Here is a 25783-nt window from a genome sequence, read left to right as displayed (position 1 = left end):
ATGAGGTCAGGAGTTTGAGATCAGCCTGGCCAACATGGTGAAACCCCGTCTCTACTAAAAATACAAAAATCAGCCGGGTGTGATGGTGCACACCTGCAGTCCCAGCTACTTGAGAGGCTGAGGCAGGAGAATCATTTGAAACCGGAAGGTGGAGGTTGCAGTGAGCCGAAATCATGCCACTATACTCCAGCCTGGGTGAAAGAGCAAAACTCCATCTCAAAAAAAAAAAAAAAAAAGAACATATAGGCATAAGTTTTCATGGCCTTGCATTAGGCAAAGGTTTCTTAGGTATGACACCAAAAGCACAGGCAACCCAAGAAAAATAGATAAATTGAACTTCACCAAAATTAAAACTTGGCACTTCAAAGAACACCATCAAGAAAGTGAAAAAATAACCCACAGAATGGGCAAAAAATACTTTAAAATCATAGCTGATAAGGAACTGAATTCCGAATATATAAAGAACACTTACAACTCAATAATAAAGAGACATATAATACAATTTAAAAAGGGATAAAAGACCAAATATACATTTCTCCAAAGAAGATACACAAATGGCCAATAGGCACATGAAAGAAGGCACAACATCATTAGCCATCAGGGAAATGCAAATCAAAGTCACAATGAGATGCCACTTCATACCCACTTAGGATGGCAATAATCAAAAGATGGATAATAACAAGAGTTGATGAGGATGTGGAGAAACTGGAACCCTCGTGCACTGCTGGTGGGATTGTAAAACAGTGCAGCCACTTTGGAAACAGTTTGGCAGTTCCTCAAAATGTTAGAGTTACCATATACCCAGCAATTCCACTGCTAGATATATACTCAAGAGAAATAAAACCGTATGTCCACAGAAGTTTGTATATTCTTCCCTGAGGAATGGAAGAGCCAGGGCAGGTAAAAGAGAGGAGAAATGTACACAGTCAAAGAAAACACTCTTGGACATAACTAAATGGGAAAACATTAGTTGTTAGCACTGTCCAGGCCAAATAAAGAATTAAAAAAAAAAAATAGGCCAGGTGCGGTGGCTCATATCCGTAATCCCAGCACTTCAGGAGGCCAAGGCGGGAGGATTGCTTGAGCTCAGGGGTTCAAGACAAGCCTGGGCAACATGGCAAAACCCTGTCTCTACTAAAAATACAAAAAATTAGCCAGGCGTGGTGGCACATGCCTGTAGTCCCAGCTACTAGGGAGGCTGAGGCATGAGAATCACGTGAACCCAGGGGGCAGAGGTTGCAGTGAGCTGAGATGCCACCCTGGGCAACAGAACAAGACTCTGTCTAAAAAAAAAAAAAAAAAAAAAAAGAATAAAAATAAATAAAAACAGGCCAGGCATGGTGGCTCACTCCTGTAATCCCAGTAGTTTGAGAGGCCAAGGCGGGTGGATCACGAGGTCAGGAGTTCAAGACCAGCCTGGCCAAGATGGTGAAACCCCATCTCTACTAAAAAATACAAAAATTAGCAAGGCGCAGTGGCAGGTGCCTGTAATCCCAGCTACTCGGGAGGCTGAAGCAGGAGAATCACTTGAACCCGGGTGGCAGAGGTTGCAGTGAGCCAAGGCCATGCCAGTACACTCCAGCCTGGGTGATAGAGTGAGACTCCGTCTCAAAATAAATAAATAAAAGAAAAAACATTAGTTGGTAAGCAACACATACAAAATGAGCCCATTATGTTGGTTTTCAAAGATACTCACAGGTACCCATGCCTGTGTGAGTAAACAAAAGCAAGAGAAATCTATGCCCAGTTGATCACAAACATTCTCTCTGGAAGCAAGCCTGGGATGGGGAAGGTGGAATTTTATTTTTTACTTTTTTTTTTATATCTCAGCATATTATACCTGTAATTATTTTTAACTCTACAACTTCTGATATGTTTACATTTATGTTCAATAAGAATATAATTAGGATTTCTTATTTATGTTTCTAGCCAAAAGGGAAGGAAAGAGAGAGAAAGCCACTGGAGTTGGGCAGCATGGGAAGCTGTGAAAGTGGACAAGCGTGAAAGAGCTTCCAAGTAGTGGAAATAGCAGGAGCAAAGATGTGAACATGGGAAAACCTCCGCAGTATCTGGGTGACTGTGGGGTTTGGCTCTGTTTGAGCACCCGGGGATGATTGGTGGTGGGGTGTGGCTGAAGGTGAATCAGAACAGTGCACTCAGAGCCAGGTTGCAAGAATGCTGCATGCTCCTCAGGGATTGGCTCTGGCCAAGTGCCCCAGCCTCCTTTTCTGGAGAATTCTGTTTTTGACTTGGGCCCCATGTCCAGTTCTGCCCTGACTTGTGGGTCCACCTTGGAAAAGTCAGGAGACACCTGGGAAATGAAGGCACTAGACTCTTCCAGACTCGTGCCATGGCCACCCAGAGGCCTTGGGTCATCCACCCAACATCCCAACAAACCCCACTGTGCACTGGCATCATGCCAGGGTCCAGGTGTTCTGCCAGGAGCAGCCTCTGCCCTCCCAGAGCTGACATTTCAGGGGGATGTGCGTCAAAGTGAGACCTGTCAGAGATATTTACAAACAGCCATCTCTCTTGACATCGCTGTACCCCAAATAAATCTTCTGGGAAGACCCTCTTCACCTCCAGCTCTCCTGATACAGCAACACAGTTGTGAGCAAGTTATTCATAACTCTACACCTCAATTTCTTGGTATGGAAGATGGGGATAATGAGAAGACCACAGGATGACTGTGGAGACTGCATGAGGATATAGATGCTGAGCCCAGTAGCACAGGGTGCAGCCATTCAAACCAACTGACATTTATTGAGGGCTGCTTTGTCAGGTCCCTCTCTACAGTATACTCCAACACACACATACACACACAGCTGTAATCAATAATAATTCTGCAACATCTGAGAGTCTGGCAGCTGTTTGTCTGGGCCTTTGCACATGCTATGCCCTCCCTTCCATCCCCCACCCCCACCAGGGGTGACTCGTAGCCATCCCTTTCTGCATCTTCTTAGATATCACTTTTTCCAAGAAGCCTCCCTGTCACACTTCCCCAATATCACAGATGAAGAAATCAAGACTCAGAAAGGTTAAGTTACTGGCACAAGGTCACACAATCCAGATCTCATACTCTTAGCCCCCCGGGAACCTTACACTGTATTAAATGACATCAATTGATCAATCAATCGATCAACCAACGAAAGAGTGGGAGGCATGCATCTCCTGATCCCCGATCCTATACATTTTCATCTCTTTATTGTTTCTATCAAAGCCTGCTAAGTAATTACTTGCCCTCTGGGTGAGTGCCACTAGGTGATGAGGTGAGGTAATCAAATGACATTGAAGAGGAAGGAGTCCACTGCCAGGGTAGGTGCAGTGGAGCAAGTCTTACAGTGTGCAGGATTATAACTCCAGCAATGACCCCTAGGCCCATGCTCATTCCCCAGGTGGCAGTTTCAGAACACATTGCTCAGGTCTCACCCTATAAATGTAGGTACCAGCCTTCTAGTTGACCATCAGAACACACAATGCCAAGATCTTACTCCAGCCACCTGCCAGGACGTGGGGGGCAGGAGGAGAGTTCTGCCTACATTGTCTCATTTTCCCTCCCCTTCTGCAGTGAGATGGACCATGTCCAGTGCTCAAGAGTTGACTGGCCACACTGGGGAGTTTGACCACAACCTTGGGCTCCATATGCATGGAATGAGGTTGCATGCAATTGTCCATGAGGCTGCTCCCTCATTTGTCTGGGTTTCTGCGCCAATGCTATCTCCTCAGAGAGACCTTCTCTGACTGAAGCCAGCTCTGCCTCCATCCCATCACTCTGGATCTCCTTCCCCAGCTTCATCTCCATTACACTGGCCACTCTCCCTCACATCTTATTACTGATCTAGTTGTCTACTGTCCATCTCCACCACTGGGATGTAAACTCCACAAGGGAGGAATGCTGTCAGTTTCCTTGACTGCTGTGTGGTCAGTACCAGGGCAATGCCTGGCACAGAGTAGCCCTCTCTCCCTAAATGTTTTTGAATAAATGAAATAAATGAGCTAAGTGGCTAAGACATGTGTAAATACAACCTCAATTAGGAACAGTCTTGCCAGTCCTCTTTTTTTTTCTTCTTTTTTTAAGAAAAAAAACATGGGCTCGGCATGGTGGCTCATGCCTGTAATCCCAGCACTTTGGGAGGCCAAGGCAGATGATCACTTGAGCTCAGGTGTTCAAGACCAGCCTGGGCAACATGGTGAAACCCCATCTCTACAAAAAATACAAAAATTAGCTAGGCATGGTGGTGCATGCCCATAGTCCCAGTTACTCGGGAGGCTGAGGTGGGAGGATCGCTTGAGCCTGAGAGGCAGATGTTGCAGTGAGCCAAGATCACACCACTGCATGCCAGCCTGGGCAAGAAAGCAAGACCCTATCTCTAAAAAAGAAAAAAGAAAAAGAAATGTGTACCCATTTTCATAACTGAATAAACAATTCTCATCAAAGTAAAGAAGAAAGCAAAGCTTGTCACCAAACCTCTCCACAGCAGACCTCACTCCACCCATCATGCTGGTACTATCCCATGAAGAAACTGACTCAATAGATTAGAATTATATATTAAAAATCTTATTTTCAGTTGAGTTTCAACCTGTGCAAGCGAAGTGATATGAATTAAAGAATATTTGTACAAACCATTAAGAAAATGGGTCCAAGGATTAATTTTCTTTTAAATATAGCTAGGGTTGCTTTAATAAATTGATTAAGGAATGATACAGAAAAATCCAGGAAAAGAACAAAAGAGAGAGAGCCCCTACCCACCCCCACCTCTAACCCAAAGAGTTACATGAGCCTGAACAATACAGAACTTGGCCTTGAAGGGTTACTAAACTATGGCAATGGCCTTTCTGCTTCATGCTTCTTTGCCTCAGACCCCCTCTGGTGAGACATGACTGGGCAGCGTACTAAGTTCTGGTCAGGGGCTCAGGGACCTTAGTTATGGCAGAGAACTTTACAGATGGATACTGATGGATGCAGGATAGTCAAGACACGAAGCAGACCATAAGGACTAGAATGATAGCATGCAGGAGGCCACATCTCGTCCTCATCAGCGTGGTACAGCGACTACATCTGGTTCTCTGCCCCCTCTCCTCCAATGGTTCTGTCCCCTCTCCTCCAATGGAACAGGCTATTGCAGGAGGTGACAAGTTCCCTGTGCCTAGAGGATTCAAGCTTAGGTTAAACAGTAACTAGGAAGAGGTGTTGCAGAGGTGATTTAATCTGGAGGTGAAAGTATGCTACATTAATGGTCACTTTCAACCCTGAGCTCCTGACAAGCAACCAGTTCCTTCGCATTTCACTACTCTCCAGACTCACCTCACTTCAGTCAATGGGTGTTCATTCACTCAGGACAGTTATTGTGCACCTGCTGTATGCCATGGACCAGGAGTCAGTAGTGAACAGGACAACACACCTCTGCCCTCTTGAATCCTACATTCTCCTGGGTGGATGCACACAATAAACCTATAAATCAATGTATGAATAAGATCATCCCGGGCAAGCTCTATGAATAAAATACAAGAAAGAGTGTGATAGAAACTAATGGGGGAGGGGCTGCTTTGGACAGAGTGGTCAGAAAAACCATCTGTACAGGGGAGACATCTGAGCAAAAGGGCAAGAAAGTGCCTGGCATGGAAGAAGTGATGCTAGGTTGAGGGAACAGCGTGTGCAAAGGCCCTGAGAAGTCTTCTGAAAACTTGAACTCAAATGTTCATGAATTGCATCCCAGCCTAAAGGTCTCACCACAGGCCAACAGTCCCTAACCTCACAGCCTGCCTCTCTTTCCCCTAATTGACCAAGTCAAGGCTGACCTGTATTGCCCACTGAAAAGTGTGTTCTGGGAGGGGGCACAAAAGGCAGCCCCCAATTTGTAGGGAATTGAGATGTAACAGGGGGCAAGAACCTCTACTTTCCTACCAGAAGTTCAGAGTCCGCTTTTCTGGGGCACAGGCCTCATGGAGAATACAATGTAAAGGGAAACCTATGGAAAAATAACTGTGCTTCAAGTGCCTCGTGTACATTTCAGGATGTTCCGTGGGGCTCCAGGTTCAGAGCTCTTATCTGTGGAGATTCAGAAGACAGAAACTAAATTGCCAAGAAGAAAGATACCAAATGGGTGCAGCCCAGGAAAACTCTAAGATGGAGGGGGCAATCTGCTAGAGATGAATGAATGTGGGAGAAGGAGACAAGATCAGGTCCCTGGACCCTTAAATAGACTCCCACACTCACAGAGACTAGACAATGTCAGACTGTCAGGAGACCCAAGGCTTAAAACAATCAAGTGAAATCTACCCACCCTCCCCCCAACCAAGAGGCAAACACTGAATCACACTCCAGAGCTTCCAGAAAAGGTCCAAGACCCCATTTCCCAACAGTGTCCTTGACAAAGTTCATCTCTAATCCTACATTCTGAGATATACTTTGCACAAGGCTGGTTAGCCATAGGTGTTACAGCAAAGCTCAAATTTCCCAGTGCGGAAGGGAACACCATGGCTACTGTGTAAACACCACCAGCTCCTTACCAGAATAAGGGGAAGGAGCAACAGCCTGCACACCCACCTCATTGAGAAGCTAGGGCTGTGCACGCGCTGTTAGATGTCAGTGATAATAATCACAAGAGCAGCTAACACAGAGGATTTACCCTGCCCCAGTCAGTATTTTAAGCACTTTATCCCTATACAACTCTTTAAGGTTTGTATTATTATCATCCCCACTTTACAGATGAGAAAACTGAGGCATAGGTAAGTGAAGTAACTTGCCCAGGACTACACAGCTAAGACAAAGACCTAGCAAAGCTCTCCTTCTCCACACTCCAGGGAAGAAAGTGGTTATACCTGGGTAGTGCATGGAAAGCTTAAAAATAAGTTTCTATCGGTACATTCAGGGCAACTACTGTCTGGCAGTTCTCACGTCCTCGCCCAGTGCGGGAAGCAAGCCTGGGCCAGGCAATAAATCCAGCAAGCCGAGTCTTCTAAGAACAAGGCGCTCTGTTTCCACAACATTCAAGCCCGTGATGGGGCCGCTGATAGCGCAAGAGCAGCTCTCCACCACCGCAAAGCCCAAGGGAACCCGTTTCCACTCGGCTCAATCAGCTTCCAGCCTCAGAAAACGCTCACCCGTCTCTGGCTGCGAGGCACCCACGCTGACCTTAACCCCTTGACGTCCGCCACCCTGGTGTCCTATCTCGGGATCTTCTGGCTGCTCGGTTTACAAGATGCAGCCGCCGGGACAAGGGCCTCAGGCAGGCTGAGACGGCGCCCGCCGCCCGGAGCGCCCTGAACCCGGCTCCCCCGCCGCGAAGTGACCCGCGGCCCTGTGAGCCGCCACCAGCAGCGCCCGACGCGACGCTGACCTGCGGGTGCCCCGCCGGGCTGGAGAAGAAAGTTGAGCGAAAGGGGCGCGTCCCAGGACAGGTGGCGCCTCCCTCCCCGGAAGTGGCTCCGGGAATTTTCGCTCAAGGGGCTACCCAGGGAACAGAGTCAGGGTCCCCAGCAGGAGCGACGGCTAGTTGAGACTGGCGGTGGCACTGCCCACCTGCGCTGCGCCCAGTGCGCCCCCGTGCGCTGGGCGTATCCCAGACCAGGGAGCGCTCAGGGCCCGCCGGGGGCGCCGAGACCTGGCGGGGTAACTCGGAGGTGGGAATTGGGGTCCAGCTCGGGGACCAGGGCAAAGGAGGGACTAGCCCGGAAGAGGGTCTCACTCCAGGAGACCCAGCAGGGGTGTCCCGCCAAGGGGGTGTCTAGCCAGAGAGGGTCTAGGGGGGGAGCGGGTTTCCCGACTGCTGCCCGCACTCACCTCGGCCCCCGCGCTGGTTCGGCCTCTCCAGGCTGGAAAACTCACCGCAGCAGCGGCGGCGGCGGCGGCGGCTGCCCTGGGCGGGGCGGGGACGGGCCGGGGGCGGGGAGGCCCGGCCGGCCACGTGGGCGGGAGGCGGGCCGGGGACCCCCGCTGGCGCCGGAGCCGGGCGACGCAGGACTTGGACGTGGCCACTCCCGGCCACCGCTCGACACCCCAGCTCCCTATGCACGGCCTAGGTCTACAGGGAGGCTAGAAAGAGGAGAGCGGAGACCCCAGGACATCCCTCCCCCGCCGCCACCTAAATCAGACTCAAGCGGAGAGAATTGACCGAGTGGGCGGAGGGGTGAACAGCCCTGCCCCTCGATCCCACTGTCCCGCCAGAGAACGCGCCGCGGGAAACCCCGAGGGCGGGTCGAGGGCCGGGTACCCGAGTGGGAGTGGACTCTCGTGCCGAGGTGATAGGGGCTACCCTAGCGGTCCAGGGCCAGAGCCTGCACGCGGAGCCCCGACCCCCATCGCTGGGCTGATCTTGGGTGTGTCAGATCTTGCCCAAGCCTCACTTTCCTCCACGGTGGAGGGGAGAATGAGGACGAGCCTCGAGCTGCGTGAACCCCGGCGCCCAGCAAGCTCTCAGGAATCGCCGGCTTGTAGGTGGACGCAGAGCCTGAAAGTGAGGGGCCTGGGTCGTGCATGCGGAAATAAATATGGGACTCTAAATAAAAAGAGTTTCTGCAGGCATTCATTCATTCAACAGATGAACGCCTACGGTCCTCACCACCTCTTAAAATCAGAAATAAAGAATGCCCCAGACTGTAGTTACTGGGCTCTTAAAAAGTGTAAACCCTGATGCTAAAAATCAAAAATTCATCAGTTGCCCCCATGTGCCAGCGGTGCATTTTAGGTGCTTGATCGAAGTTAATATTAACGACAGCCTTTAAGGTGGAGGGCCTGTGCAGGCCCGCTTCTCAAATGAAGAAATCGAAGCTTAGCAAGGTGAAGCCAGCCCCCAGAGCCAGAGGATCACAGTCTGGCCCCTGTTTACAGAGGAAAGAGCATCAGCCCAAAGTACTAAGACTCTTGCCCAGGTGCAGGAAGGGGGTGAGGGTTGAGAGCTCCCTGGGAGGCCACCTGTCGTGACAGCAGCAGCTGGGATGCAGATCTTCCAGATTTACTTCACAGCAACCTCTGCCTTCTGTTGCAAGTGCTCAGCCTCGCAGTGCTGGGTGGCCTCTTCCTGGCCTGCAGCCCACCTTTTGGGCCAGAAACTGGGCATCTTGAGCAAACCAACTTCTGTTCCAACAGCTGCAACTTCATTCCACTACAGCTTCTAGGGGGTTCCTTGACCCCAGGCTCAATGCGTTATGACCCACCAGTTTCCTGTTCAGGGAACACACTCTCTCCAGTACTCTATTTCCAAGGACAACTCCTGTGTCCAGAACCCTAGTCCTCAACCTTTTCCCCAAGAACCCTTTTGTCATTCTCCTTCCTCCCTAAAGCAGAAGATCCCTACGACAACCAGCCGTGTTTATCAAGTAATTACATTTATTAAGCAAAGGCCTTCTCCTCTCTCTGAAGTGCCTGTTCCCTCATCTGAGCTCAGCAGTCCCTCCAGATCCGCCAGCCAACACCTGGTGTTCTACCCAGGCAGGCTTGTCAAAGAGAAAAGTTTTCTTTGCATGAGATTCAATGTAACAATTATTTGAGCATCTACTACATGCCACACACTGTGCTAGGCTCTGGGGACAGTAGTGACTGGATACCAAGATAGACACTATCCCTGACCTTATGGAGCTTATGAGCTGATGAGGGAGATAGTCGACTGACCCCTCACCAGGCAGCAAGGGAGCAGGGTGTGGTGACAGACACCTGGAAGAAGTACTGGTCCAGGCAGAGCACAGGTCACACTGCTGGAAGTCCATGGACGGGGGAGGTAAAGGGAGAAAGAGGCTGGAGGGGCCTTAATGGCCAAAGTGAGACGTTAGACCTTGTCCACCGAAAGGTTCAGACAGAGACATGATGGGATGTGAGCTACAGTTCGAAGACATCACACTGGCTGCTGAGTGAAAGATGATGTGGCAAGTGAGTCTCCCGTACACAGCCAAAGGCAATGTGCCTTTTTATTATTACTAAAGGCAAATGCCTTGACTTCCTCTGTTTTATAATTCAGGGTTTCCAGAAAGCAGGACACATCTGCAAGTAGGATATTTAGATTAGCAACACAGCAATTTAACCCACAAGGTTTCTATGTGCAGCTCTCCCCCCCTCTCCCATCCATGCCGTGCTTGCCCTAAGGTGGGCTTAGGGTTGGGGAGGACTTCGTTCCTAGACTCAGAGTGAGAGCCTGTGGGTGGAGAGGTGATACACCCAAAGATAGTCCTTTATGGAGTGAGAGAGAAGATAGGCAGGAAATGTGGGTGTCTATCCACAAGGTTTGGAAACTGGTGAAGACTCCAGAAGCCTCTGATTGTCAGTCATCTCTTCTCCTTGAAATAGTCAGTTTATTCATAAGGACCCATTCTTAAGTTCAGTTCCCTCTCCCCAAACTACAAGACAGGATGAGAAGGCCATGTGCGGTGGCTCACACCTGTAATCGCAGCACTTTGGGAGGCCAAGGTGGGAGGATCACTTGAAACCAGGAGTTTAAGACCAGCCTGGGCAACAAAGTGAGATCGCTGTCTCTACCAAAAATTTAAAAATTAGCTTGGCGTGGTGGTGTGTTCCTGTAGTCCCAGCTACTCAGGAGGCTGAGGCAGGAGGATTGTTTGAACCCAATTTGGGGTTGCAGTAAGCCATGATCACACCACTGCACTCCAACTCGGGCTAACAGAGAGAAACCTTATCTCAAAAAAAAAAAAAAAATCAGGCTAGGGTGGGATCAGTGCAGTTACTTCACAAAATCATCAATTGGGGAAGCCAGGGTTTCTGCAAGAGACCCCCACCTGGATGGGCAGAGGATGAGCTATGACTGACACCAGGCAGAAAAGCAATGGAGGGGCCAGGGCAAGGGGCTGGGTAGCACCTTCAGGGAAAGCAGCCGCAGGAGAAGGCACAACCAGGGTCAAGGGTGGGACTCTGAGATGACTGGCCCCAGCCACCTAGTAACCACTGCGTACCTTGAACACTTGCTGAGTGTCTGTTGTATGTAAGCTTACATTTAAAACCCTCTGCTTATGTAACACTACTCATTGTAAAGCAATATAGAAAATAGCAGAGGTACAAAGAATAAGAAAACCCACCCACAATCACACCATCCAGCAGTAACCACTGTTAATCTGTGTCCTTTATTTTTCATTTAACATATTGTGAACGCTTTCCTTTGTCATGAAATATTCTCCCGCAACATGATTGCTAAAGGCCATTTGGTCCATTGTATGCATGTGCCCTCTTATAATCAATTCCGACTGGTACTTGGTTTGTTCCTCATTTCTCGTTATCAGGATAATGCTTAGTAATGAATTTTTTGTTTGTTTGTTTTTTGAGGCAGAACCTCACTCTGTCCCGCAGGCTGGAATGCAGTGGTGTGATCTCACTGCAACCTTCACCTCCCAGGTTCAAGCGATTCTCCTGCCTCAGCTTCCTGAGTAGCTGGAATCACAGGCACCCGCCACCATGCCCAGCTAATTTTTTTTTTTATTATTAGAAATGGGGTTTTGCCATGTTGGCCAGGCTGGTCTCAAACTCCTGGCCTCAAGTGATCCACCCACCTTGGCCTCCCAAAGCGGGGATTACAGGTGTGAGCCACCGCTTCTGGCCTGAAAATCTTTTTTTTTTTTTTTCAAGGTAGGGTCTCTGTCTCTTGCCCAGGCTGGAGTGCAGTGGCGCAATCTCAGCTCAGTACAACCTTGACTTCCCAGGCTCAAGTGATCCTCTCACCTCAGCCTCCCAAGTAGCTGGGACTACAGGCGTGCACCACCATACCCAGCTAATTTTTGTATTTTTTTGTAAAGACAGGTTCTCACTATGTTGCCCAAGCTGGTCACCAACTCCTAAACTCAAGCAATCCACCCGCCTTGGCCTCCCAAAGTGCTGGGATTATAGGCATGAGCCACCATATCCAGCCTCGAAAATCTTTGCACAACAAATGTAAACACGCATTTTTAGTTACTTACTAAAGATAAAACCCCAGAAGTGGAATTACTGGAAGAGACATTTAAATCTCTGCCTGTAGCAATGCACTGTACAGATGCTCCCCCTCCCCCACTTTTTGGCATTTGAAAGGTGTGCAGTGTCCAGTTGCTGTCTTCACCCAGGGGATGGTGATGCATCTGGGTATCGGTCTTTTTTTTTTTTTTTTTTTGAGACGGAGTCTCACTGTATCACCCAGACTGGAGTGCAATGGCGTGATCTCGGCTCACTGCAACCTCTGCCTCCCAGGCTCAAGTGATTCTCCTGCCTCAGCCTACTGAGTAGCTGGGAGTACAGGCCCACGCCACCACACCCGGCTAATTTTTGTATTTTCAGTAGAGACGAGGTTTCACCATGTTGGTCAGGCTGGTTTCAAACTCCTGACCTCGTGATCCGCCCGCCTCAGCCTTCCAAAGTGCTGGGATTACAGGCGTGAGTCACTGCGCCTGGCCTGGGCGTCAGTCTCATTGTTCAGGCCTAAGCAATGCTCTTCAAGTGCTACTAAAAGGCTTCTTTGGAAGCAAGTCCTTTCTGCTTTCATAATCTGGATTAGAAAACCTGAGGAGCAAGGCTGAGCTGGGGAGTGGAAAGACAGAGAGAGGCTGTGGAGCGGGAAATATCTGAGTTCAAATACAACTTGAGCCCTGTCCTGAGGTGGGACATGGGCTCCAAAGTCCCTTTGGGAGGCTGAGGGGAGCTCAGGCACTATGCAATGCATGGCATAGTAGCAGGCATCCAATACACATTGGTAATTCTGATACGGCTCGTGTCGCTGACCAAACCCGTGTCTATAGCAAGCTATTATCCAGTCTGAGGACAGGAACCACAGGGTGTAAAACCTTGAGATAACAGAGCCTTGTGGGGGAAATACATAAAACAGCCCAGTTGTTCTCCACTCTGGGATCATGGTAAATGGATGGGAGCCATGTTCCAATTTGCAAAATGAGGCACAGATGCAGTTTTCTCTTCTAGGGAACCTTTTAAATTTACTAATAACTGTTATTTCTCAGCCGGGCAAAGTGGCTCATGCCTGTAATCCTAGTGCTTTGAGAGGCCAAGGCGGGTAGATTGCTTGGGCCCAGGAGTTCAAGACCAGCCTGGGCAACATGGTCAAACCCCATCTCTACAAAAAATACAAAAATCAGCGGGGCATGGTGGTGCACGCCTACAGTCCCAGCTGCTCAGGAGGCTAAAGTGGGAGGATCACTTGAGCCTGGGAGGTTGAGGCTGTAGTGAGTGGATCTGCAGCCTGGGTGACACAGTGAGACCCTGTTAAATAAATAATAAAAATAATAAAGAAAGAAAGACAAGAAAAAAAAGCACTATTATTCCCTATCTTGATGACAGCTAAAACAGATAGTAATGTTTTTGAGCACTTGTCACGTGCCAGGCAGTGAGTGGGCTATCCCCTCCCATCCCCTGCTTTATCCTCACAACAACCCCATGAGGCAGGTACATTTTTTTACCCCCATCTGACTAATGAGGAAACTGAGAACCAGGGAGATGAGGTGACTTGCCCCGGTGACTGCTCAGTGGTAGGGTGGGGTTGCAAGCTGGTTAAAGCAGTAGAACCGGAGTCCAGTCCAGATGGAAGGCCTCCGCAAGGGATACGGCCTCCCCTCATGAAGCAGCATTCTAGTGAGCAAGAGGTTCCTGAAGACACATGTCAGGACCTAGACTAGAGGTGGACGGTAGTCAGGGAAGGTCTCATTGCAAAGGAGGGATGGAGACTGAGAGAGGGTGATTCAGGTAGAAGAAACAGCACATGCAAAGAACCCGGGGCAAGAACACAGGAGTGAGGAATTTCAACAGTCTGGTATGATCAGAGAAAGAAGGGACACAGAGAGGAGAAGTCAGCAAGGCATCACATAAGAGATTCGGTATTCACTTCCAGGGCCACTGGTGATTTTAAGCAGAAAGTGACAGCTGATCAAGTACCCATCTCCCTTGAAGGCCATTCCCAGCTGCCCTGTGAACTGAGACCTCCAGGAGGCAGGAATTCCATTTCAGTTAGCTACGCCATCAGCTACCCAGGCCAGGGCCAAGGGAGACATTCAGGAGAAATCCCATTTCATAACTGTACACCTCCTAACCTGCCCTCATGACTCATCCCTATAGGAACGGGGGCTTTCCGTGTGCCATCCTTTGTGCCCAGAATTTCACCCAGCCTCACATTCAAGCCTCACAATAGACCCACTAGGTACTGAATTATTAACTGTTTTTGGTTTTGTTTTGTTGTTTTGAGACAGAGTTTTGCTCTGTCGCCCAGGCTGGAGTGCAGTAGTGCGATCTCGGCTCACTGCAACCTCCACTTCCCAGGCTCAAGTGATCCTCCCACCTCAGCCTCCTGAGTAGCTGAGACTACAGGCACATGCCACCATGCCCAGCTGATTTTTGTATTTTTAGTAGAGACGGGGTTTCAACATGTTGGCCAGGCTGGTCTCTAACTCCTGACCTCAGGTGATCCACCCACCTCGGCCTCCCAAAGTGCTGGGGTTACAGGTATGAGCCACTGTGTCTGGCCCTATTATTAACTGTTTTCTAGATGGAAAAAATAAGTCCTAAACAGGGCAAGCCACCTGCCTAGGGAAACATAGAAAATGGCAAACTGAGATCTAAGTTCAAGATGCCTCAGACCAAAGCCTGACTCAACTTTAATCACAATGCTAATTATCATCATCTCATGAATAATAATACACAATTATACACAGGTGTGCAGGATACTGAAGCATATCTACCTCCAGAGATACAGAACCAAAGGCAGGACCTGACTGTATTTGCATTCAGCTGCCAGGCACGCTCCTGCCTTTCTTTTCTACAAGTTCCCTCTGGCCTGGCCTTGCCCAACCTGGTAGGAAAAGTCTATGGTTTGTTTTGAGGCTGACGTCTGCCCACTCCCCAGAATGTCTCTGACCAGCAAGAGTGGAAAAGACCAGGCAGAGCCATCTCATTCTGGAAGACTGTTATTTGATCTCCTCCCATCTCCCTCCACTAACTTCTAAAACTTGGGAAATTGCCCTGACCTTGTGGTGATTGATGGTTTGAGAAACAACCCCTGCCTTTGTTCACATTCAGAGTGGAGAGTGGTCATCTGCCTGGCACAGAGACCTTACAGCAGCAAGTCCAGAAAAATGTATCTCTATCAGGATTAAATGGCAATCAGGAAAAAAGGAGTCTGGGGAATGGAACATCAGCAGATCTCAAGGTGCACAGTCAACTGTCACAGGCTATGTGTGGTCAGCTATTGGGAACCCCAGAGCTAATGTCTTAATTTTGCCAAATTAAGTTCCTCTTCAACCCTCACCTCTGCAACAGCCAGGCATGGACCCACCCTTTTCTTTTAGGGGATATAAATGATATAACTTATCACCTGACAAAGTACTTGGCCTAAAGCTCCTTGTGGGCATGGAACTGTCTCCCACCCATCCCGATATGGCCCCCAAAAAGCCCAAGACCTGCTCTTCCACGGAATAATTAATAGCTACTATTCACCAAGTACCTGGCATTTGCTGAGCACAGCCTTGGGTACTTTATATACTCCATCTCATTTAATCCTCACAATAACCCTTTGTGGTGGGTATTAGTCCCATCTTACAGATGAAGAAACTGAGTTTCAGAACATTTAGATGACTTGCCCTCAACTCTATACATAGGAAGAGGTGGAGTCAGGAGGGCAGGAGTACTGTGTACCATGTCCATCACTATGTCTGTTTCCCAGCACACACTTTGGAATTAACCCTGTTAAGGCAGTTGTATCATGTATAAATGCGAAAGATGGTGCAAGGTCCCTTCCAGAAAGAGGCCAGGGAGCCAAGCTCACTGATCTTGCATTTCTTTTCCTTAATCCCAAAGGTCCCATTTGAATTTTCTCATTGCAAAAGTTCTTATGCCGTGTTTGTGTCCATCTCTCCCCTTCACTGCATCCTCTAACTTATCCTATTCTTGGGCCTTTTATGATTTCATTCCTTGTGGACAGTGAGGACAGAATATGCTGAGGGAGCAGTGGGAAACACATTTATTGGGGACCCACTGTGCCCAGGACTGCAAGATAAGATTTTATGTCTCCTCCCTCCTCCACCTGCTTAGCTTATCACCTGTAGTTCTTATTCAACTAAAGCAACAATTTTTTTTTTCTAATTAGAGCCTGTAAGAGGAAGCTGGTCTTTGCTCCTCTAATGCTGGTATTTCTAAAACAAAGCAAAGCCAGTAGCAGGGCCCCATAGATGTTGGGGACTGCAAGAACCCTAGGCAGCTGTAAAAACAGACAGCTTTCTAATATCATGGTAAAAATGAGGGCTTCTCATCCTGTCCCAAGAGAACACTAATAGAAAGTACTAGCTGCAAGTTTTTTTTTTTTTTTTTTTAACTTTTTAACTTAAAATTTTTTGAGACAGGATCTTGCTCTGTTGCCCAGGCTGCAGTGAAGTGGTATGATCATATAGTTCACTGCAGCCTCAAACTCCTGGGCTCAAGTGATCCTTTCACCTCAGCCTCCTGAATACCTAGGACTACTAGCACACACCACCATGCCCAGCTAATTTTTAAATTTTTTTGTAAAGACGGGGTCTTGCTATGTTGCCCAGACTGGTCTTAGACTTCTGGTCTGAAGTGATTCTCCTGTCTTGGCCTCCCAAAGTGCTGAGATTACAGGCGTAAGTCACCATGCCTGAACTATTTGTATTTTTTGAGGCCTCAGCCTGCTGAGTAGGTGAGTCTATAGGTGCGCACCGCCAAGCCCAGCTGTAACTTTTATTTTAATGAAAGAAAAAGAAAGAGAAATTCATGTATTGCAGTATCTGCCTAATGAGATCCATTTGTTTCAACTCTGAATCAGATTTACACTCAGAATTTGCAAGAGAAAGGAACCAAGTCACTCAAGATTCTTCCTTCCGCTTAAACTGTTACTGAGGGACAGAGCAGCCTATTGATCAGGAGTGGTGATGCTTCAATCAGAGACTTCAACTCCAGTGCTGCCAATTCCTTGTCTGTACCCTTGGCAAAGCTATAGAATTTCTAGACATCAGAATCTCAAAATTGAGGCTGCTGATAGTACTCTCCATAGGGGGTCATGGTGAGAAAAAACATGAAGAGCACTAAGAGCAGGAACCAGCCCTACTGACATTCAGAGGTTGGCAATCATCACTTCCTCTCTGCCATTCATTTTACGGGAAAGCTCTCTATTGCCTTTGGCCACACATTTTTGAGTCCATCCCTACCTGGCTGGCTTGACCTTTACCAAGGGGATACCTGAGCAGTCTAGGTAGGGTTTGCCTCAGCTCATATCCTGGCTCTGCCACTAGCCACCTATGGGATCACAAGTCAGTTATAGCCTCTCTGAGCCTCAGTTTCCTCATCTGTATAATGGGATCCGTAGGACTGGCCACCTCACAGAGCAGCCGTGAAGATGAATGAGATGATGTGTGTAAAGCACTTTAGCACTCCTGGAACTAAAAAGAATTGACAGAGTGTGGGGGAAAAGGAAATCAATGGGAGAAATGACAAGGAGTCTCCTGGGTGACTCTACCCAGGAGAAACTAAGGATATGCGAAGGTCAGGAGGCAAGAATGTGTGAGAATTTCCTCCTCTCAGAAACAACGCTTCCCTCAGAGATGTTTTCTTTGGGGGGGTTTTGTTTTTTACCACTCCTTCTGTTTTCCTTAGGTTCCCCAAACAGGGTAGGTTGTAGGCCCTGAACACATTAACATCCCAGTGAAGTATGAGAAGGAACAAGCAAATAAGGAAGATCCAATTTTTAAAATCTATTATGGTCCCAAGACGCCAAACTTAGACTATATCCTGCTCGGGCAATGGTCAAAAGCTTGTATTGTATGTCCTTGCTATTTGTTAACCCTCACTATCCTCCTGTGGACACTGTCACTTACTGAGCATGGACTACGAGCCAGGAATGCACAGGTGGCACTTTACATTCACCGTGCAGTTTAATTCACCACCCTCTAAAGTAGGACCTGTCTACGGGTGAGAGGCTGAGGGGCAGAGTCTGACAGTCCCTAGGGCACAGCAACAGTAGCAGAGGCCAGGCGTAGTGGCTCACACCTGTAATCCCAGCACTTTGGGAGACTGAGGTGGGAGGATCACCTGAGCTCAGGAGCTCAAGAGCAGCCTGGGCAATGTAGGGAGAGCCTACCTCTTTTAAAAAAAAAAAAAAAATTTAGCAGAGCTGGGACCTGCCCCTGAAGGTGATGGACACCAAGAAGTTAACTCACAGAGCATGGGGGACACAGGAGGGGAGAATGTCCATGGAAGACTGAGCAGGCATCTCTTTTTCTGAGTGACAAAAAAAATTTGTGTGCAGCCCCCCAAATCTCAGTGGCTTTTTTCAAATTTCTAAAAAGAAAGTCCATTTGTTCTGAGAAGTCAAATTTCTTTCTGACATAAGTAACCCTGTTGCAGCAGGGAGGCCTCCTGATGCCACACGGGTAATGGGTGACTGATTGCCTGTGGAGCCGAGCTGAAGGTCTAGGGCAGCAGGGTCCTGTTCTCTAAAGGGCAAGGAAGACTAGCCACTCCTGGCCTCCTTGTCCTGAGGCAGAGCCCTCCGAAAACTGGGCTGGGAACCCCAAACAGTCAGGAAACAAGAAAGATGTGCTGAAAAATGAGCCACTACAACCTTAAAACAAAACGTTTTATTTAATGCAGAAATTCTAAGGTACAAAAACATTTTGTAAATGTCAGCTGTGATCTATTTTCACCTATTTACAGAGTTATGTACAAATCAAGTCATTAACATTTTCAATGTCAAAAATACAGCACGCTGTTAAAGGTTGTGTCAGTGCTCATTATCCCACTAGATCCCACAAAGGGCAAACTCAAAGATGAAACAAAGGCAACACCATCAATAACCACTGTATTCCACAGGCTTTCTCCCCTAGGACATACTAACAGGGAGTTTCCACAGGGAAAAATTCTCTTTTAAAAAATTAACAGTAAAAATAGGAGTTACTTACTATCTAGATGAACAACAATTGGTTTTCACAAAAGCTTTTGCTGCTGTCTGGACTCAACATGCTTTTTTCTTGAGAGAAACATACCAAACTTTTTGTTGTTGTTGTTGAGACGGAGTTTCACTCTTGTTGCCCAGGCTAGAGTGCAATGGCGTGATCTCGGCTCATTGCAACCTGTGCCTCCTGGATTCAAGCGATTCTCCTGCCTCAGCCTCTCGAGTAGCTGGGATTATAGGGGCACACAACCACGCCTGATTAATTTTGCATTTTTAGTAGAGACGGGGTTTCACCATGTTGGTCAGGCTGGTCTTGAACTCTGGACTTCAGGTGATCCGCCCACCTTGGCCTCCCAAAATGCTGGGATTACAGGTGTGAGCCACCGTGCCCTGCCTGATACCAAACTTTTAAAACAACAGATGAGCACATTAGTGTAATCCAATGGCAATTTTTTGTCTAACAATTGGAGCAGCTAATTTTGTCTACATCACGTACAAATAGAAGATTGCCTCTGAATCTTCCTGAAATTTTATAGGATATAAACATCAGATATGCAGTCATAACTGTTTGCTTTTGTGAGACTTCTGATTGTGCAAAATGCAGTGCTTGGTCAATTGAGAGCAGAACATAAACAAGATCCTGGAGGTGTCTGTGGTCCAAGCTGAATTTTAAAGAACAAAAGGGCAAGAGGGAAGACAACTGGCCAAAATTCCCCAGACATCTCCACTGGGAGATTCAAATGCATTTGCAAATTAGCCCTCAAACAGCAATGGGAAGGTGGTACTTAGCAACTACTGCTGTTACCTTACCAGTGGTTAAACCGAAGTCTGTACCATTTAATACTGTGGGTCATGAAATAAAGGTGATAGCTATAGAGATGTGTAAAAATAGGATCTAAAATTGGGAGGGAGGGGTAGCTGCCACTCAGAAGGTAAGAGCTGGTCTCAACAGAGTATACATCAGGAATAAGCACCAAGTGTTTGATCTCAGGAGGAAAACAAACACAAGTTATGATAGGTGACTATCATCAGGGGAAAAAATGTGGTAGTCAAACAAATAATTCTCAATGAATATAGGCGACATATCATTTTGTAAAAGTGCTATATTTTTAAGTGGTAAGAGGAGCTGGGTGTGCAAGAATTTCCCCATAATCCCCATCCTGAGCCTGGTCTTCACAAGGCACCAATGTGAGTAAGGCACAAACATTGTTTGGGCAACTAAACTAAGTGTGAAGCTGAGAAGCATTACAGCAGTGAAAATTATTAGGCCCCTAGAAAACAAGAGCCATGAAGAATGGTTTAAGTGGGTGGAATTATTTATCACTGAAATAAAAACACCAGGGGGATGACTTCACTGTGGTTTTCAAATACATGGAAGGTGACCAGCTGTTCTTTCTCCACTACAAGCCGAACAAAAGGAAGCCGGCTTGAATTTCTCTAAGACATACAAAGAACTATCTGATCAGCAGGGTCGATTACACAATCTCCTTCTTGTAAAATAAAGAATACCATCTACAGCCATATGTCTGGAATAATTCAGGCACAGCCCTGTCTGACACCAGGGGGAGAATATGCTAGATAATCTAAACTTTCTCCTAGTCCCTAAACTCTGAAACTGGAATCAAAGCCACTGGCTTGCAGTCAGATTTCTTTTGTCTATTTTCACCCTGAGCCTGGAAAGGAGGTGATATGGCAAGGATGACCCAACACCCCATTTGGACTCCTAACTGATATCTCAATATCAGGAAAAGCTTTTCTCTGTATGCTGTTTCACACCTCCAAAACACAGTCAATTCACAGACCACTTAAAACAGAAGATAATGCAAATACCTGGCTCTAATGGGCGCTAGGAAGTTCCTTGTCTTACCCTCTACAAATGCCTGCTTTCCTAATCATGTCTTGGCCTATGATCAGAACTGCACACCACCTAAAAAAAATTATTCTGCCAAGAGCTAAAATTATAAACAAAGCCCTTTAGGTTGTGGAGTTTAAATGAAATTGTTAGGCCGGGCGCAGTGGCTCACGCCTGTAATCCCAGCACTTTGGGAGGCCGAGGCGGGCGGATCACGAGGTCAGGAGATCGAGACCATCCTGGCTAACACAGTGAAACCCTGTCTCTACTAAAAATACAAAAAAATTAGCCAGGCGTGGTGGCGGGCGCCTGTAGTCCCAGCTACTCAGGAGGCTGAGGCAGGAGAATGGCGTGAACCCGGGAGGCGGAGCTTGCAGTGGGCCGAGATCGCGCCACGGCACTCCAGCCTGGGCGACAGAGCAAGACTCCATCTTAAAAAAAAAAAAAAAAAAAAAAAAAAAAAATGAAATTGTTCCCAGCATTTTCTAAATTGAGAGAGCATAAATCTGATTCTGAAATTAACAACTAGCTTGCCTTTCTTTTAAGACACCATGAAATGTAAAGACACAGTCAAGACATGTCCAATGCATTCAGAATCACGTCAGATTTCTTTGCGGGGGAGACTGGAGAAAGAAGCAATCTAACTACTGGCTGCATTTAGCAAGAGCATTTTCTGGTGGCACCATCTGTAATTACCATGAATGCCTTTCCTTCAAATCTTATAAAGCAGAGGTTAACAAACTGGTAGTCAGTGGACCAAATCAGGTCCATCCATGTCTTCTGCTGGGTCTAAATTCACTTGAATTTTAACTTAGTTGCCAATATTTTTTAAAATCAGATTTTTCATATAAAAATCCAGATTGTCAGCTTTTCTTGAAAAATGGGAAGATCAGGGAATACTTCATGGCCACAGTCGACTGGAAAATTACACCCTGTAGGTGGAACAGGGGCGCTTCAGTTTACCACAGTCCCCACCATTCCCTATTGCTCTCTGACACGGACAAAGTATATGAATTACCATTTATCATCACACCACTGTTTTCCTTATACCTCACGTGCTATACTGGTGACCACTGAAGGTATAAGATCTGCTAAATAAGAGCAGTAGTAGTCTTCACCAATAGAAAATAAAAAAGACTAGTAACCTTCACATTGGCATTGCCCATTTCTCTTCAATAAAGACAGAAAGAATATTTTCTGTCTTCTTCAGGGAGCCAAATTAGTGTTGAAGTTGGGGGGCCAGAGAGTTTTCTTTCTTTTGGGAGAAGGGTGTGTCATTTTTCCTCAAGGAATAAAATTGGTCCTCTCGCCCCTTATCTTTTAAAAGAAAAGATGCTCAACTCTGAAAAAAAGGCTCTGAAAATCATGTAACCCCACATTTTTTGAAGGACAGTCTTCCTGTTTATTTGCACTTAAGTCAGGAGACCTGAGACTAACAGTTGGTATTTTAAAAAAGATACTTGTGGCTATGAAGTTGTAAGACTGAACTCTGACAAACATATATGAACTTAAATATCCATGACTTACTACACACTGATTCCAATGATGTCGCCACTGCTAAAGACATTTTATTGAACTTCTGATCTGAGACTGTCTTCAGTTATTGCTAACGTATCAATCAAGAACTCTGTCTCCTAACTTTATGGCCTGATCTCATTTCTGGCTCAAGATACTATTATCTGGCTGGGTCACCATTTGAATACCTGGGCCTGGACTGGAATGACTTCTGATTCTTTCTGGAGATCAATTGCCTCAAAGGCCCAAGACAGCCCTCTGGAGGAGCTTCTGCACCCTGTATGGCTAGGCTGAGTCTGTTGAGGTGGTCTCTGTTGAGGTGGTCTCTGTTGCTTGTAGCCAATCTCTGAGAAGGCACACCTTTACCTGAGCTTTAACCTCCTTGATCACTCTCCTGGCAAAGCTGACGACATCAGACGCTAAGACCTTTCTGTAGCTCATTGGTAAGTTAAGATGAACAACTAGCACTCTACCTTCAGCTACCCGCAGGCTTCTTGGTTTTCCTGAACCCTGGACTTGTCCCTGGTCTCTTTTCTAGAGGACATTGTCTAACCTATCTACACAAGCCTTTTACTCTCAGGATCAAGGCCTCTCATGGAGATCATCCCTATTTTCCATTTCTTGTTTCCGCAATATCTAAAAGCCTGTGACTTGGCAGAACGTTTTTCTGAATTTCATCTTATATCTACCGTCTGGGACAATTTCTGAGTCAAAAAATGCAGCTTTGCTTAAAACAGATGTTTTGCCGTAATCTGCAGGGGAACGATTCCCATTTCTAGCATACTGGGGAGAGTAGAAAAAGTGAAACTAATTAAACAAAACTAGGAAGTTGGACTTCTCAATTTATTCTGAGGCAATCACACTGTCGTTTCATTACTCAGTATATTAAGAGTTTGATTTTGTTGATCAGAAACATTAGTATTTCAACATTAAGTATCAAAACCCTAAATCCAAACTAAAACATCCCGATTTTTTAACTAGCACTCTCTTTTTCTCTTCCATTTTCTTAAGGAGTGAGTTCACATAGCAAGCTCTCTGCCCACACACCCTTGGAGCCCAGTTAATGCTTCTCCTCCCAGTCCTCCATTCTCTCCCTGGGGCCACTTTCTCAGAGATGCCTTATTTCATGAGCAAAGCTGAATACCCTAAAAGCGACTCCTAATGGTTCCTCTGGGACAGGAAACATCTCTTGGCCTCAATAAGAAATCTCTCATCATGTTCCAAGTGAATTTTCGTATGTTAGCAAGTTTGGACTAACCAATCTCCTTCACAGAATGCCTAGGATGAAATGGCAGGGCAGTCATGTGTGGGTAGGAGCTCTGCACTCATTCCAGATTCCACAGGAACAACATGAAATGACTCTTCTCTGAGTTGCCTGTTTTTATGGGGAGGCAGTCTTGCAGCTCACTGTCTCTCCCTCAGAGCAGCTGCAAGAAACTTGATGCCAGAGAACAGACGAGCACGTTCTTCTCCCAAAAAGCTGCCAGCTGCCTTTACAGAGCAGTGAGTATGACATTTGCATCAGAAATATACACAAACCTTTTCTTTCCAGCAAGGGTGCAAGCCCCCCTTTCCCCACCTGCCGTGCATGTGCTTGGAAGGGAAAGTCCTGCCCCATCCCACCTCCCACTCTGCCTCAGGATGTTTCTCAACATACCCCTTCATGTTGCTCTTATCTGACGAAGGAGTGAAAACCACATTCCCTGGGCTGAATGCTGAGAAAACGGGGTGCCAAAATCTAACAGCACCCATGAGAAAGGTAGTGAGAGATGTCCACACCTGCTCTAAGGCACGGGGACAAGGATTTCCACAGGGAAGACCAAGACAGCATTCATTACACACATGCTAATCATCAGATGGGATGTGAACAATTGTTTTTTCTTTAGAAATAGAAACTCTGTAGAAAGTCATTCATAAAAATGGAACATTTACTTTTGTGACTATCACCTCCATTCTACCATCTTAAAAAGGTTTGTCATTAGTCAAAACCAGTTCAGCAGATTAACTGGCCATCACCTCCACACGCTGCTGTATTTCAGTGTATTCTGATCCCTAATATTCAGGACACAGCTTTAGACCAGAAGGCCAACCAAAGGACGAACTGCAACTTCCAATAATACAGCTGGCTAGCAGTCTCTTAAGAATAAACTTCCAGACACCAACATCTGAGATACAGCACAGTAAATGTAACCCATGGAAATAGCAGGCAGATCTGGCCCCCACATGATGCCTACTCAGACCAAGAGGAGGCTGTGTGTGCTGAGGTCCTGGGGCCTTCTGCACATTGACCAACCTATCTCAAGCAGAATGGTCAAGATGGTCAGCCTGGCCCTGTGAGCTTCACCTCAATCAGTCATGCTACCCAGTAACACAGAGACTCATTTCATAAAAGGTGACTGTATATTCAGTCACTTTGTTGACTTTTGACTCAAAGCTTATTTGACACCCATGGCAATGTAAATTCTACATCAAAACTAAATGAGAACATTATCTGCAATACAACATGGATTCCAGATAGACTGGCACTTGATTTCTGTGGCTATGATGTTAAAAGTGCCTTTTTTCACAAAGCATTTCAAATCAAGGTAGCCAATAGCAAACAGGCAAAGTTTGTAGAGCTCAATGAAGTCTGAATGATCAGTGCAGGTATCTTCCTGTTTTTCTTTACATATTTCCTCCCTACCTCCCACAACAGGCTCTGATCCAAGGACTAACCAAATTTGGCAAGCTGTTGTCAGACCTTATGGACATGCCCTTCAGAGCTCCATATCATTTTAGAAAATTGGAGAGTTTGTCAAGATATCCGGTAAAGGGTTGGGGCAAGGGAGAACAAGTACTGGCCAGCATTTCACTCCAAATATCCTTGTATGAGACCTCAGCTCCAAGTGGGCCACGCAACCAGGGAGATGAGCTGGGGAATCAGAGGGAGGCAGCAGCTAAAGTGGCAATGCTTAGACTCTTTCGTTTTGTTACAAAGGGGCGACCGCGTGGAGTTCATCAGTGTAGCTGCGGCAACCAAGATCTGCTTTGCACGACCCAGAAGAGACGAGCTTGGAAGGAAGGGCAGGAGGTTCCTCCTCACCTAAGGAGAGAAGAGAGTACAGAGCCACACTGTCATTGCATTTCACTGGGCTGGGCAGGTGCTCATGCCAGAATGTGACTGGATCTGGGTTTGGACTATTGGTTCTGTATAAATGAGGCAAGAATCCCAACCAGCTCAAGATGGGGCACTCTCATCCTCCTAACAAGTTCTAGTTCCCTTAGTTGAGGAAGGAAGACATCTTTCTTAAAAGTCAAGGGTTTGGGCCGGGCACAGTGCCTCACGCCTGTAATCCCAGCACTTTGGGAGGCCGAGGTTGAGGGATCACTTGAGGTCAGGAGTTTGAGACCAGCCTGGCCAACATAGTGAAACCCCATCTCTACTAAAGATACAAAAATTTAGCTGGGCATGGTGGTGCATGCTTGTAATCCCAGCTATTCGGGAGGCTGGGCAGTAGAATCGCTTGAACCCGGGAGGCAGAGGTTGCAGTGAGCTGAGATCGTGCCA

At 47.0% G+C, this 25783-nt stretch overlaps 3 protein-coding genes across 8 annotated transcripts in view; 1 reads left to right on the top strand and 2 right to left on the bottom strand.

Annotated features, from left to right (window-relative positions):
* Positions 1-7896, bottom strand: part of ARHGEF3 (Rho guanine nucleotide exchange factor 3) — a 349765-nt gene extending 341869 nt beyond the window's left edge. The window contains exon 1 of one of the 5 annotated variants that reach the window (XM_054482009.2): positions 7784-7896. The gene's annotated coding sequence lies outside the window, so the exon portion shown is untranslated. Of the gene's footprint in view, positions 1-7104; positions 7528-7783 lie in introns of those variants that run through there. The other 4 variants (XM_054482014.2, XM_054482010.2, XM_054482008.2 and 1 more) reach the window with 4 other exon arrangements.
* Positions 2136-2853, top strand: SPATA12 (spermatogenesis associated 12). The gene is given in 1 exon segment (XM_054482020.2): positions 2136-2853. A coding segment is annotated over 1 exon segment (573 nt). The 5' UTR covers positions 2136-2258; the 3' UTR covers positions 2832-2853.
* A 10645-nt stretch (positions 7897-18541) lies between the features above and the next one.
* The window catches only part of IL17RD (interleukin 17 receptor D), a 76024-nt gene continuing 68782 nt past the window's right edge, over positions 18542-25783 (bottom strand). For both annotated transcript variants that reach the window (XM_054479680.2, XM_063661048.1), the window contains exon 13: positions 18542-25318. In XM_054479680.2, coding sequence (XP_054335655.1) covers positions 25206-25318 — 113 coding nt within the window. In that variant the 3' untranslated portion in view covers positions 18542-25205. The remainder of the gene's footprint in view (positions 25319-25783) is intronic.

Source organism: Pongo pygmaeus, chromosome 2 (assembly GCF_028885625.2).
Source record: "Pongo pygmaeus isolate AG05252 chromosome 2, NHGRI_mPonPyg2-v2.0_pri, whole genome shotgun sequence".
In the NCBI taxonomy this organism is placed as follows: domain Eukaryota; kingdom Metazoa; phylum Chordata; class Mammalia; order Primates; family Hominidae; genus Pongo; species Pongo pygmaeus.
Note: the sequence above shows the minus strand (reverse complement) of the source record. Positions and strands in the feature narration are given on the sequence as shown.